The following is a 13,666-nucleotide window of genomic DNA, read 5'->3' on the forward strand; positions in this document are numbered from 1 at the left end:
ATGCAGGACAGTTCTGCATCCTCCTCGGCTCTGTTGCAACAGTGGAACATTTCGTACACTATCAAGAGTGACAATCTGTTGCTGTTTGTTATTGCATGGGTTATGTGTGCATCATACATTTCTCTGCATATCTTTGATGAATGTGCAGAAACATGATAAACAGCAATGGTGTATAGAACAATGTCACTGAGGACAGAAATGGCATCACATAGTGTTGCCCGACAAGTCCAGGTTCCGTTTGTTTGAAAATGATGGCCGCATTTTGGTTCACTGCAGAGATGGGGAGCGGAATCATAGTGGCTGCATTTACTTATGACATATAGCGCCAAATCAAGGCCTTATGGTGTGGAGTGCTAGCAGATACAACCACAAATTCCAGTTGGTGTGTGTCCAGGACACTGTGACGAGTCTGACAAATGTGAATGAGATCCTGCAACCTGTAGCCATACCGTTTCTGCACAGCACCCCAGGCGCCATTTTTCAGCAGGGCAATGCACGACCACACGTTGCTGCACAAACACGTTCCTTCTTGATGTCACAGGATGTCAACCTTTCGCCCTAGCCCGCTAGATCATCAGACTTGTCTGTCACCAATCGATAATGTGTGGAATATGGTGAAAAGGTGGCTGCACTGCTGCGACCCAATGCCACTTACCACAGATGAACTCCAGAACCATGTGAATGCAGCATGGGCGGCTATACCATACGATGCCAGTTGTGCCTTATATGCATCAATGACGTCATGCATGGAACAAGTTATCTGGGCCCTTGATGGACCCTGTGCCTGCTAGGCAACAGATACATGCTCAACCGAGGTGACTGAAATGCTGATCATTTCTGCAGAACATATTAATGTAAATGTCCTGTGAATATGAACATCCTACCTCTAGTTGTTCAAGTTGTTGTTTTTAACATGAGTGTATTTGATCCTCTGCTGCCTTAACTATTTCATCTGTCAAAGCTATCCCTTCATCAACTATCATATTCCTTTCCACTATTTCAGTCTAGCATTGATTAAAGCTAACTCTGACAATCTCATCAAGCTCTGGTTCCTTCGATTTATCCAGGTCCCACCTTAATTTCCTACCTTTTACAATTCCTTTAGTTTTCATCTGCAGTTCATAACCAATAAATTATGGTCAAAGACCACATCTGCACCTGGAAATGTCTCACAGTTTAAAATCTTGTTTTTAAATTTCTGTCTTACCATCACATTATCAATCTGAAACCTTCCAGTGTCTCCTATCTCTTCCACATACACAACCTTCTTTCACGATTCTGAAACCTAGTGCTAACAATGATTAAATTATGCTCTGCTCAAAATTCAATCAGACGACTTCCTCTTTCACTCCTTTCCATCTGGTCCGTGTTCACCTATTATCTATCATTTTATTCCTTTTTGTGCTATCAAATTCCAAGTCACCCATCGCAATTAAATTTTCATCTTTCTTTACTACTTAAGTAATATCCTTTACCTCATCACACATTCTTTCACTTTCTTCACCACCTACGGATCTAGTTGGCATATGAAACAAAAATCTTCAGCTAATGTAATTAGTATCTACACTCTTTGGCATAACCAGTATTAGTTGGGTCAAGTTTCACACGTTTATCACTGACTGACTGTGGCCTTATCCCACAGCTCTACAAAGGTGGTCTGACCTACGGTTATTTGGAAAATTTTGCTCAGTTTGATGTCCCCCATGCTGCTATGGTCGTATAATCAGTTTATTTTATCCATCTCGTGTATTCTGCTAACTTTTGTAGGACTTTATTCTTTTCAAAACTTACACACGAGTTATTGATAACATAAGAAGCATCATTAGATCTTGGCAAATACATATTCAAATATAGGGCACATCATTCTAGAGTTGGAACCCTTGTGCTGAGTGACACTTCTGTGGGAGACACATTGCTGTGAAACCTGGGGGCTCTTTCCAGGAGAAGTGGCTTACACAGCTAGTCTTTCTGCGAGATGAAAAAGCCGACAAATGGTAAAGCAAAGACCTACCTGAAGTGTCTTGGGCTCTGCATAAATGCAAACACACTCCACTTCTGCACAACTGTCACAAACTCCATCATTCCTGCATCTCTAAACTCTGCTTCCTTGCCTTTGTATTTGTATGGCTACTGGTTGACGCTTAACCATCACACAGCAGGAAGTTGATTTAACTTAGATGCTAATATGTTTATTTAATGTGTGTAGATCCTTAGCAATAAGCTATTACTAATGTACAATAGTATGTTTCACTTTGTAGGTTATTGTAATTTAATATATTTGTTCCTACTACGGAAAATGAAGAAAAGTTAATCTAAACTGATTTCCAAATTGATAAAATATATTGTTTCAAAACCAGCCATCTGAGTGTAATTTGCAATTCTAAAGTATAATGACAGCTGTTCTTGTATGGAAAAAGATGTTTAACATTGGTAATTACATTTATCTACATTTATACTTCACAAGCCACTGTACAGTGCATAGTGGAGGGTATATTGTACCAATATTATAAAATTTTCTTCCTCATTCCGTTTGCGTACTGAGTGAGGGAAAAATGCCTGTCCACATGCCTATGCACTTATCCTAATTTTTCCATCTTATTCTCATGAACCCTACATGAAATTTATGATGGACGTACCACAATGGTCACACAGTTTTCTAAATTTACTGTACCGACCTATCACAATACCAACAGTATGTCTAGTGATTTGTTTGGTGTCTGTTGTCATGCCTACCTGAGAAGGACTCCTAACATTCGAGTAAGGTTCAAGAATTGGTTACACTACTGTCTTGTATGCAATTTCTGTTATAGGCGCACTGCACTTTCTCAGCTCTCTACCAACTAATTAAGTTTTCCATTTGTTTTCACTGATACTGAGTTTATGTGACTGACCCAATTCATTCTGCTTCCTAGTGTTACCCCTAAGTACTAATACTATATGATGTGCTCAAGATATTTACCACTAAATTTTTAATCCCATGCTACCAGGTTCTTACCATTTGTTATAGGTATTCTCTTACAGTTATTCACATTTAAAGAGAGCAGACATTCACTGCACCAAATGGATATTCTGTACAGGTCTTTTTGCAATTTCTTATGATTGCCCAATGATATGTTCTCGTATATAAAATAAAATAAAAAAAATTTATTTATATCAAGACTGTTAGAAGTCTGTCCTTGGTGTACACACTTGTAACTTTTGTCCCTTGTGCAGCATGTCCCTATCTAGAATAATTTACTGAGTTCTACTAGACAAATATTCCGCAAGCAAATCACATGTTTGAGAAGGTAATTCATATGATCACTCCTGGTTAGTAATTGACTATACGGTGCAGCAGGGATGCATAGAACATGATCCGTGGGCCACATGTGTCCTGCCATTGATCTGGTGGCGGCCCAACCTTCACTGTTTATTCTTGAATCACCACCACCACCACCACCACCACCACCACCACCACCACGCATCTTTCATTTCCTCACATAAAGGTGAGAGTGGGACATTGTGGAATTGAATTCTTTTGTGCCCAGTCTAGCTAGCACTGGGGCAAGGGAATCCCAATTCGGAACAATAAGTTGTCTCATGCCAAGTTACTTTTGAACTTGCAGCACTTATATAGTCCAGCATGGGATTCATGGCCCATGCTACTAGCAAGTCTGTACAACCCTGTGGTATAGTGTCAAAGGGAGACTGATTCTACCTGTTCACATACATCTACTGTGTGCAAGATCCGTATGAATGAACCAAGCTGCGATTCACACAAGTGGTTTTTCCTTTATCTGTATTGATTCTTTGGGAAAGGCTTGTTTTCCTCCAGGAACATCATAACATTTGAGCTCAGAATATGCTGAATGAGCCTGAAACAGACAAAAGTCAGCACTGTTGGACTGTAATTGTAATGTGAGTGACAGGCCCTGTTTTCCAGGCACATGAAACTATTCACCATACAAGGGATTCTCAATAAAAATGAGGCATGAAAGTAGCTAATTTTGCCCCATATTCACATAAAATATAACTGGAATTCCCCCAGGTCCTGATGTCTTGCCAACATTATGTAGTGTTAACTAGTTTTTCAATATCAGAGGTGCAAATAACCGTCTCTCGCATTCACAAGCCTGTATATAAGGATCAAATATTGGTAAGTAGTATCCTGATGCACAGATACATTTTTAAAGATCTCTTATTCAAAGTATTACTGATAACGAATGGAGTATATTTACCTAAATAAATGTTTGTAATGAACTCTAAATCCATATACATTATATTGCCTGTACACTGTACCTAGATTGCAAATGGAATTTATAATCATCAAAATAATGTTAATTTCTTTAAGTTCTTATTGCCCCCTCAATTTGTGAACTTAGAAAGTGGTTCTCTGCAAACAAACTTGTGGATGTCTCACAGGTAATGAAGCAAATTCTGAAGTTGAACTGAAATAGTTTCTTTGCAACAAATCCTTCTAGCCCGCAGAAAACTTCTTAGTTAAAAACTAACAGTGCATGTAGCACAGCACAAAAGATCCCCCCTTCCAACTTATTAATTTTAATAGCATAAGTTGTTTCAAAGACTAATTTTTCATCATTACTACTAAGTTTAATATTTAAGCCATTCTGGTCATTAGTAGACTGTGAACAACCAACATACAACCATAAAGACACAAAAATGTTTATATATATTTACTCATCAACTATCTCTGCCCACATCATTATGATAGAAATAGTGCAAATGACCAACAGAACATGAAATCAACTAGATAAGCAAGTTAGAGTTTAAGCTATCAACAGCATGTCTGCATTCGGGAGGACGACGGTTCAATCCCGTCCGGCCATCCTGATTTAGGTTTTCCATGATTTCCCTAAATCACTCCAGGCAAATGCCGGGATGGTTCCTCTGAAAGGGCACGGCCGACTTCCTTCCCCATCCTTTCCTAATCCGATGAGACCGATGACCACACTGTCTGGTCTCCTTCCCCAAACAACCAGCCAACCAACAGCATGTCTTAATGAAAATATATATAAAAGATTATTAGGTATTGCTAGAGATCTGGGGTACTGCATACCACTATCCATAACAGCAGCAGTGTGTAGCTGAGCAGTATGTTGTACCCAGTCATCGAATGGATACAGTGAATATGGTTGATGTAAGACAGAAACATGGGGCAATGGACTGAGCATATGTGACACCACAGCCAGCACTACAGCTATATAAGGAAGTGGGCAGCAACCACACAGTAGTCAGTTACCACTTGACAATGGCTGAGGAGCACACGCCCAGAAGCTTGTGGATGTGTAAGAACTTCATGCAGCTGGAATTTTGAGATTTTACTCGGCCATATCACCGAGCTACCATGCTTTAATACATCCAGTTTTTGTCATCCAGTGTACACAGAAACAATGAACTACAAGTTATACTTAACATACACCTACATTACAGAATTGTTCATCTTTTCTTCATCCTATACTGCCTCTATACTGAATTTGCAGATGGGCCAGCCCCTCTTCTCACAATAATCTATCATAGATCCATTGAACAAAAAATGGTGCCCAGTTCTTGGAAAAAGGCACAAGTCTACAAGAAGGGTAGTAGAAGTGATCCACAAAACTACAGTCCAATATCCTTGACATCGATTTGTTGTGGAATCTTAGAACATATTCTGAGTGCAAACACAAAGAGGTATCTTGAACAAAATGACCTCCTCAATGCCAACCAGCATGCTTTTTGAAAAAATTGAACGTGTGAACCCCAAGTCCCATATTTCTCACATGACATTCTGAAAGCTTTGGATTAAGACAACCAGCTAGAAACAGTGTATCTTGATTTCTGAAAAGCATTTGACTCAGTACTGCACCCACACCTATTGTCAAAAGTACACTCATATGGGGTGTCGCGTGAAATTTGTGACTGGATTCAGTAGTTTTTGGTTGGGAGGACACAGCATGTTATCTTGGATGGAGAGTCATCATCAGATGTAGAAGTAACTTTGGGTGCGCCCCAGAGACGTGTGTTGGGACCCTTACTGTTCATGTTATACATTAATGGCCTAGCAGACAACATTAATAGTAAACTCAGACTTTTTGCAGATTATGCAGTTATCTGATATGATGTACTATCTGAGAGAGGCTGCATAATTATTCAGGCAGATCCTGATAAGAATTCAACAGGGTGCAGAGATGGACAACTTGCTCTAAATGTTTATAAATGTAAAATTCTGCCCTGTACAAAATGAAAAAAATGTAGTATCCTATGGCTATAATATCAATGAGTCACTGTTGGAATTGACCTACTCATGCAAGTACCTGGGAGTAACACTTTTTAGAGATATGAAATGGAATGATCACATAGCTTCAATCATGGGTTAAACAGGTGGTAAACTTTTTTATTGGTAGAATACTGGGGAAGTGCAATCAGTCTACAAAAGCAATTGCTTACAAATCACACATGCGAGCCATTTTAGAATATTGTTCAAGTGTGTGGGACCTGTATCAGATAGGACTAACAGTGGATATTGAACATATACAAAGAATAGCAGTAAAATGGTCACAGTTTTGTTTAATTGATTTGAAAGCATCACAGAGATACTGAAGGAACTGAAATGACAGACTCTTGAAGCCAGACATAGACTATCCTGAAAAAGATTGTTAACAAAGTTTCAAGAACTGGCTTTAAATGATTACTCTAGGGATATACTACAACACCGTACATATTGCTCACACAGGTATCATGAGGATAAGACAGAGGCCTTCTAACAATCATTCTTACCATGCTCCATATGTGAATGGAACAGAAAGAAACCCTAATAACTGGAACAGTGGAATATAACTTCTCCCAAGCTCCTCACAGAGGTTTGTACGGTATAGATGTAGATCTTGTTCACATTAATCAGGAACAGAGCAGAGAGACAACATGGTTTAATTTCTTTTCTTCATAACTGGAAGGTACACAAATAACCATTCCAGGACAAGAATAGCAACATGCATCTTATTTGAGACACTTAAAGAATATAATGCAGAACAAATTCAAATTTATCTCCCTCGAGATAACTTACCAACAAAAAGTTGTCTTTTGAATGGAGCTTTCCGCCCTCTCACATTATCATTCTTCTGCACAATGTGCGATGGAGAACGGGGACCCGCAGTGCTTTTCTGTTGGCGAATCATCTGGATATCATGTATGTCTGCCTGAAATGTTGAAATGTTTGTGAAAAAGAAGCAAGAACTTATGTTTTATTTGCTCTATTTTTGAATGCTGGTCTTTCTTATGCACTAATCATTATCAATAACTGCTTGGCAGCTCTTGTAAGTAATTTATTTAACAGCCAGTTTCATAGCCCAGATGTCACATCATTAGGTTACTGTTGTCCATTCTGGATTCATGCTCTAGCTTGAAGATATGGCTTCTAGGCCACAAAACCAGTCAATGAATAAATTGTTCACAAGAACAAACAAGCAGTTATTATTCAAGAAGTCTACTTGTGGGTATGGTTGTCCCTCATATAAGATTATGCACTAATGTTTGTGGAAAATTTATCAACCAAAGACAGTGTCCTGAATGAACTCAAATACTGAGAACATGTTGAACATTCTATCAACATTTATTGATTAGGACTGTAGAGAGAGAGTGTAAACATGTAGCAGTGCACTCTTGTGCAAGTGGATTGGTCAGTGTTAAGCAAAGCTGAGTTAGTGTGTTGTAAAATAGGGCATGCTGCTGCAACAGTGATTAATCCAGTTTGCCACTGTCCATGGGACTGTAGCTGTTCTCCAGCTGTAAGGTAGGGGGCTAGGTTACCCTAATGTTGCTAATGTGTGGTGGCCTAGCCTGAATGGTTGGTCTTCAAAGAAGAGTGTGTGTCCCACAGAATGGCTGGCATCCCATAGTACCCTTCTGAGGAACAAACTCCTGTTGGTGTCGGAGGGCAGCACAACTTTACCTTAATTCTATGAGCATTAGCAGTAAATAACCAATCACAGCACCTGCTTTCTGCTCTGGAGGTATACTGACCAAAACGTATGCATGTGAATAAAATGTGGAGATGTGAGCTGCTCTCAAAACCAAGGAGACAGTCGGCAGCCCTGGTAAGGTGCAGGAAGCGAGTTTGAACTCTTTGAGGCAGAGGAGGTGTGGAGGTATATTTTGTAATTTAATTGTCACGGATCAGTAAGGTTGTTCTCTATGTGTGGAAAGTTGATAAAGTATTCAGAAGTGTGTTCCTTTCCATGTGCGTCGGAAACCCTTTGCCTTGTACCTGTTTTTGAGGTGGGTGTAGCTATTTAACAAGCATACACACACTGTTTAGGAAGAGCCCACCTAAAAGAGCGTAGGGCAGGTGGTTAGCTGATGGTATAGTCTAACAAAGGAAGTGGACTTGGCAAGGGATATCAGAAGAGAATCAACTTTGTTTCGTTTCAATAGAAATTTGACCCACAGAGTTCTCGAGTATGTACTTATCCTCTAACTTTAAATTGTGATCCTGTGTGGTTTACAAAGGAAACTGGTTGGTGATTGTGCAAAGACTGACTACAGTGTTTGTGGTCCAATCCAGTGGTCAGATTTGGGAAGGTTTTGAAAGTAGTCAGATGGCTACAGGTCACAGAGTAAATGTATAAAGGAAGTGACTATTTTAACCTGTCTCGCAGGTCTATGCAAGGCTGGTGACCCTGATTTAGCTTAACAGCATATGTGGAACAGTGCACAGGAAATATCCAGATCTCCCAACAAACATTTCAAAGGAAGTCTACAGAGCAGTATGTGTGATTCAACTTGAACACCACCCACCGCTAAGACAATGTGAACTCTGGCTATGGCCACAAGTGGGACTTTATCAGATGCTACAGAAGTTCCGAGATGATGGACAAAGATGAATGTTTCAAGATTTGTTCACAGAATAGCTTCAATGTTTGAACCATGCAATGGGTGTGATTCGTCAAAAATTACAGCACAATGCTATCTGCTGCAGGCTGCACAGGTGAATCCATCCAGTGCATTGTCTTCATTTGTCAGAAAACTACAAATGCATCAGAGTGCATTAGGAAGGTGAATTACAGTCCAGCCTTGTTGAGTAGCTGAATTTCAAGTTTTCAGGTAATTCAACATCTACACATGTACTCCAACAGCTGCTACTGATGCTTTGCAAAAGATGTACACTAACTTCACAGAAGGGGATTCCCAAGGAAAATACCCAGGCCCTCTTTGCTTCTGTGAGACAATTTTTACAATCTCTGACAGCAGCATATGGAGCCTTCAAACCACATTTAATTCTTGAAGTCAGAAATCGTGTCATCATAACTATCATGTGAATGTTCAACAGGGTAGATGGTTTTCCAACTTTCACCTCCTCTTATGTTGTCAGTCCTCTCCTTGTAGTTCTATTGATGTTCCTCTCTCACTGTTGGCAAACCCAATTCCATACTCTTCTTAAGCATCTCCTTTCCACCAGTGTACATAACAAGCAGGCTGTGTTTCAAGCAGTGGCAAAGCTATTGAATTAATTGTGGGTAGGCTTACCTTACATCTTCTTATACAGGACATCTGTGCATCAATTTTTCTAAGGCAATTTTTAATACTTTTCAGTGTGTATCCTTTAACAAACTTATGGCTTCTTGAAATTTTGTGCTGAAGAAGTGCTTACAGATGGTCAGCATATACAAATATATCTTTGTAACTGCAAAGCACGAAAACGAATTGAGTTTTATTAAGAATGCTGAGGAAGCCAGAAGCATTGTTGTGTGACTCTGCATCCCAATCTTCATTATCTATGGTGATATTTTGGGAAATATCTTTCAACATATGAGATATATTATCTTAACAGTTCATGAATTGAAATTCCAGCATGTAGTACATGTTTGAGGCAATGTGAAACCTCTATTTTCTAAGAGTTGTGTCCTCTTTGAGGAAGTGCTAAAAATGAATGAAATGCCACAAGACTGGTAAAAGAAAAGCCCGACTGCTATCATATTTTTAGAACAACGTAACAGCACTACATTAAGTATATGAGCATAACAGTGCAAAAATATAGCTCACAGACATTTTTGTTTAAGCAAGTTTTGAACACCTCCATGTTTAGCTGCCATTACTGAGGCTCCACCACATGTTTGGCTCATTATTTTGTCAGTAACTCCGCGAGCATCAAGTGCACTGGGTATAATTTCTAAAAAACCCTGAGCAGTTTTGTCATCAGAAACATTGTGAACACCAATAAATCTTCCTGTGGGACTGTCCTGTGTACAAAACATGAGAATAACACTCATTTGTGACTTGTGACTTACACAAAACATCCAGGGTTTTATTTGCTAGCATTACAACAAATTCAAATGACTGTAACTCTTCTTTAATGCAATCATTAATGACACTGGTGACCAACTCTATTAATTATTTTTGAATTGTGTCTGATGTTCCCTTGAACCTGGATGCGCTCAGCAAGTGATAACGAATAAACAGTTCCTGCCTAGACAAAAGTTCCAATAATTCAAGGTAATTACCTTTGTTGTCAGAACTTTCATTTTCAAAATTTCCTCTTAATGCGAGCTCTTGCTTGCTCACGAAATAAGCGACATCAATAAGCCTCTCAATTGTGAATCAATTTTGTTTCATAATTGCATCATGTTTTACGCCTAGAAGTTTGGCTTGTTCCGAAATTAAATGTCCAACTCATCCATAATTTCAAATAAGTACCCCGCTCATACAATTATAGTCGGTGGTGACTTCAATCTACCCTCGATATGCTGGAAAAATTATACGTTTAAAGCCGGTGGCAGGCATAAAACATCATCCGAAATTGTACTGAATGCTTTCTCAGAAAATTATTTTGAACAATTAGTTCATGAACCCACTCGAAGCGTAAATGGTTGCGAAAGCATACTTGACCTTTCAGCAACAACTAATTCTGGACAAATAGTGAGTGTTGTGACGAATACAGGGATTAGCAACCACAAGGCAGTTGCTGCTAGGCTGAATACCGTAACACCTACAACCATCAAAAAGAACCGCAAAGTATATCTATTTAAAAAAGCTGATAAAAATGATCTTAATGTCTTTTTAAGAGACAGTCTTCCCTCCTTCCAATCTGATCATGTAAGTGTAGAAAAGTTGTGGAATGTTTTCAAAGAGAGATATATACCACATAAATTAATAAGTGGTAGTACTGATCCCCCATGGTACACAAAACGGGTCAGATTGTTGTTGCGCAAAAAAAAAAAAAAAAAAAAAAAAAAAAAAAAAAAAAAAAAAAAAAGCATGCCACATTTAAAAGAACGCAAAATCCCCAAGATTGGCAAAGTTTTACAGAAGTTCGAAATATGGCGCATACTTCAATGCGAGATGCTTTTCATAATTTCCACAACGAAATTCTGTCTCAAAATCTGGCAGAAAACCCAAAGAGATTCCGGTCATACATAAAGCACACCAGTGGCAAGACACAATCAATACTTTCACTGCACGATAACAACGGTGAAGTCACTGATGACAGAGCCACTAAAGCAGAGTTATTAAACATGGTTTTTCGAAACTCCTTCACCAAAGAAGACGAAGTAAATATTCCTGAATTCCAATCAAGAACAACTGCCAAATTGAGAAACATAGAAGTAGATATCCTCGGTGTAACAAAGCAGCTTAAATCACTTAACAAAGGCAAAGCCTCGGTCCAGACTGTATACCAGTCAGGTTCCTCCCAGAGTATGCTGATAAAATAGCTCCATATTTAGCAATTATATACAACTACTCGCTCACAGAAGGATATGTACCTAAAGACAGGAAGATTGCTCAAGTCACACCAATACCCAAAAAGGGAAGTAGGAGTAATCTGCTGAACTACAGGCCTATATCACTAACGTCGATTTGCAGTAGGTTTTTAGAACATATACTGTGTTCGAACATTATGAAGTACCTCCAAAAAAACGATTTATTGACATATAGTCAGCACGGATTCAGAAAATATCATTCTTGTGAAACACAACTAGCTCTTTATACCCATGAAGTAATAAGTGCTATCGACAGGGGATGTCAAATTGATTCCATATTTTTAGATTTCTGGAAGGCTTTCGACACCGTTCCTCACAAGCATCTTCTAATCAAACTGCGTGCCTACGGAGTATCGCCTCAGTTGTGCGATTGGATTTGTGATTTCCTGTCAGAAAGGTCACAGTTCATAGTGATAGAACGAAAGTCATTGAGTAAAACAGAAGTAATATCCTGCATCCCCCAAGGAAGTGTTATAGGCCCTCTATTGTTCCTGACTTATAGTAACGACATAGGAGACAATCTGAGTAGCCGTCTTAGACTGTTTGCAGATGACACTGTCGTTTACCGTCTTGTAAAGTCATCAGATGATCAAAAGACTTGCAAAATGATTTAGATAAGATATCTGTATGTTGCAAAAGGTGGCAATTGACCCTGAATAAAGAAAAGTGCGAAGTTATTCACATGAGTACTAAAAGAAATCAGCTAAATTTCGATTACACGATAAGTCACACAAGTCTGAGGGCTGTAAATTCAACTAAATACTTAGGGATTACAATTACAAATAACCTAATTGGAACGATCTCCTAGATAATATTGTGGGTAGAGCAAACCAAAGACTGCGATTAGATTGGCAGAACACTTAGAAGGTGCAACAGGTCTACCAAAGAGAGTGCTTACACTATGCTTGTCTGCCCTATTCTGGAGTACTGCTGTGTGGTGTGGGATCCGCATCAGATGGGACTGACGGATGACATCGAAAAAGTACAAAGAAGGGCAGCTCGTTTTGTATTATCGCGAAATAGGGGAGATAGTGTCGCACACATGATACGTGAATTGGAGTGGCAATCATTAAAACAAAGGCATTTTTCGTTGCGATGGGATCTTCTCATGAAATTTCAATCACCAGTTTTCTCCTCCAATTGCAAAAACATCCTGTTGGCACCCACCTACACAGGGAGCAATGATCATCACGATGAAATAAAGAGAAATCGGGGCTCGCACGGAAAAATTTAAGTGCTCATTTTTCCCGTGTGCCATTCAAGAGTGGAACGGTAGAGAGACAGCATGAAGATGGTTCACTGAACCCTCTGCCAGGCACTTTATTGTGAATAGCAGAGTAACCACGTAGATGTAGATGAGAACCAACAATTGAAAACCCTCTTGATCCTAAAGGTGCCTTCTTGAATTCAGGTGTTTCCCTGCTTTTATGTCAAAATTTTTAGTCACAGATTCTCTGAAAGAAGTTTAAGTCCATCCTTTTTCATTCTCACACCCACCAAACAAAATACATGTGTAACAATACAATTTATTTGTTACAGAATAACCGGTAGGCCAAGGATACTTTTTATACCAAGAAAATTGAAATTTTCTGGTTTGCTCCCACCAACTATTTTAAAGTAGAAATGGATCGCTTATGATCCTCTATGGGTACAAAAAAAGAGTACAAGAAGCGACTGTACCCCAGAGGGGCGGCTACAGACAATGTCTGACTCATAGTGAGCGGCTGGGCATCCTACTGCCTATGTGGAAAGTAACGGGAAACTACCACATTATTTACACAAGCAGTACATGGTATGTCTCTCCATCTGAAAGATTCCTGAGTTAAAACTTCCCCTCATTCGGGTCTCTGGAAGGGGAACACACTGAGAGGAGACATATTTGAAAGGAAGAAAGGGACAGTGAAGAAAGGAAAGATAAGGGTTGGAACATGGAA

General features: G+C 39.2%; 1 protein-coding gene across 2 annotated transcripts in view; it reads right to left on the reverse strand.

Moving 5' to 3' along the window:
• Nucleotides 1-13,666, reverse strand: part of LOC126199715 (m7GpppN-mRNA hydrolase) — a 66,374-nt gene that overhangs the window by 17,691 nt on the left and 35,017 nt on the right. For both annotated transcript variants that reach the window (XM_049936643.1, XM_049936644.1), the window contains exon 5: nt 7,043-7,175. In XM_049936643.1, the coding sequence (XP_049792600.1) occupies nt 7,043-7,175 (133 nt within the window). The remainder of the gene's footprint in view (nt 1-7,042; nt 7,176-13,666) is intronic.

This window comes from Schistocerca nitens, chromosome 8 (genome assembly GCF_023898315.1).
Source record: "Schistocerca nitens isolate TAMUIC-IGC-003100 chromosome 8, iqSchNite1.1, whole genome shotgun sequence".
NCBI lineage: Eukaryota > Metazoa > Arthropoda > Insecta > Orthoptera > Acrididae > Schistocerca > Schistocerca nitens.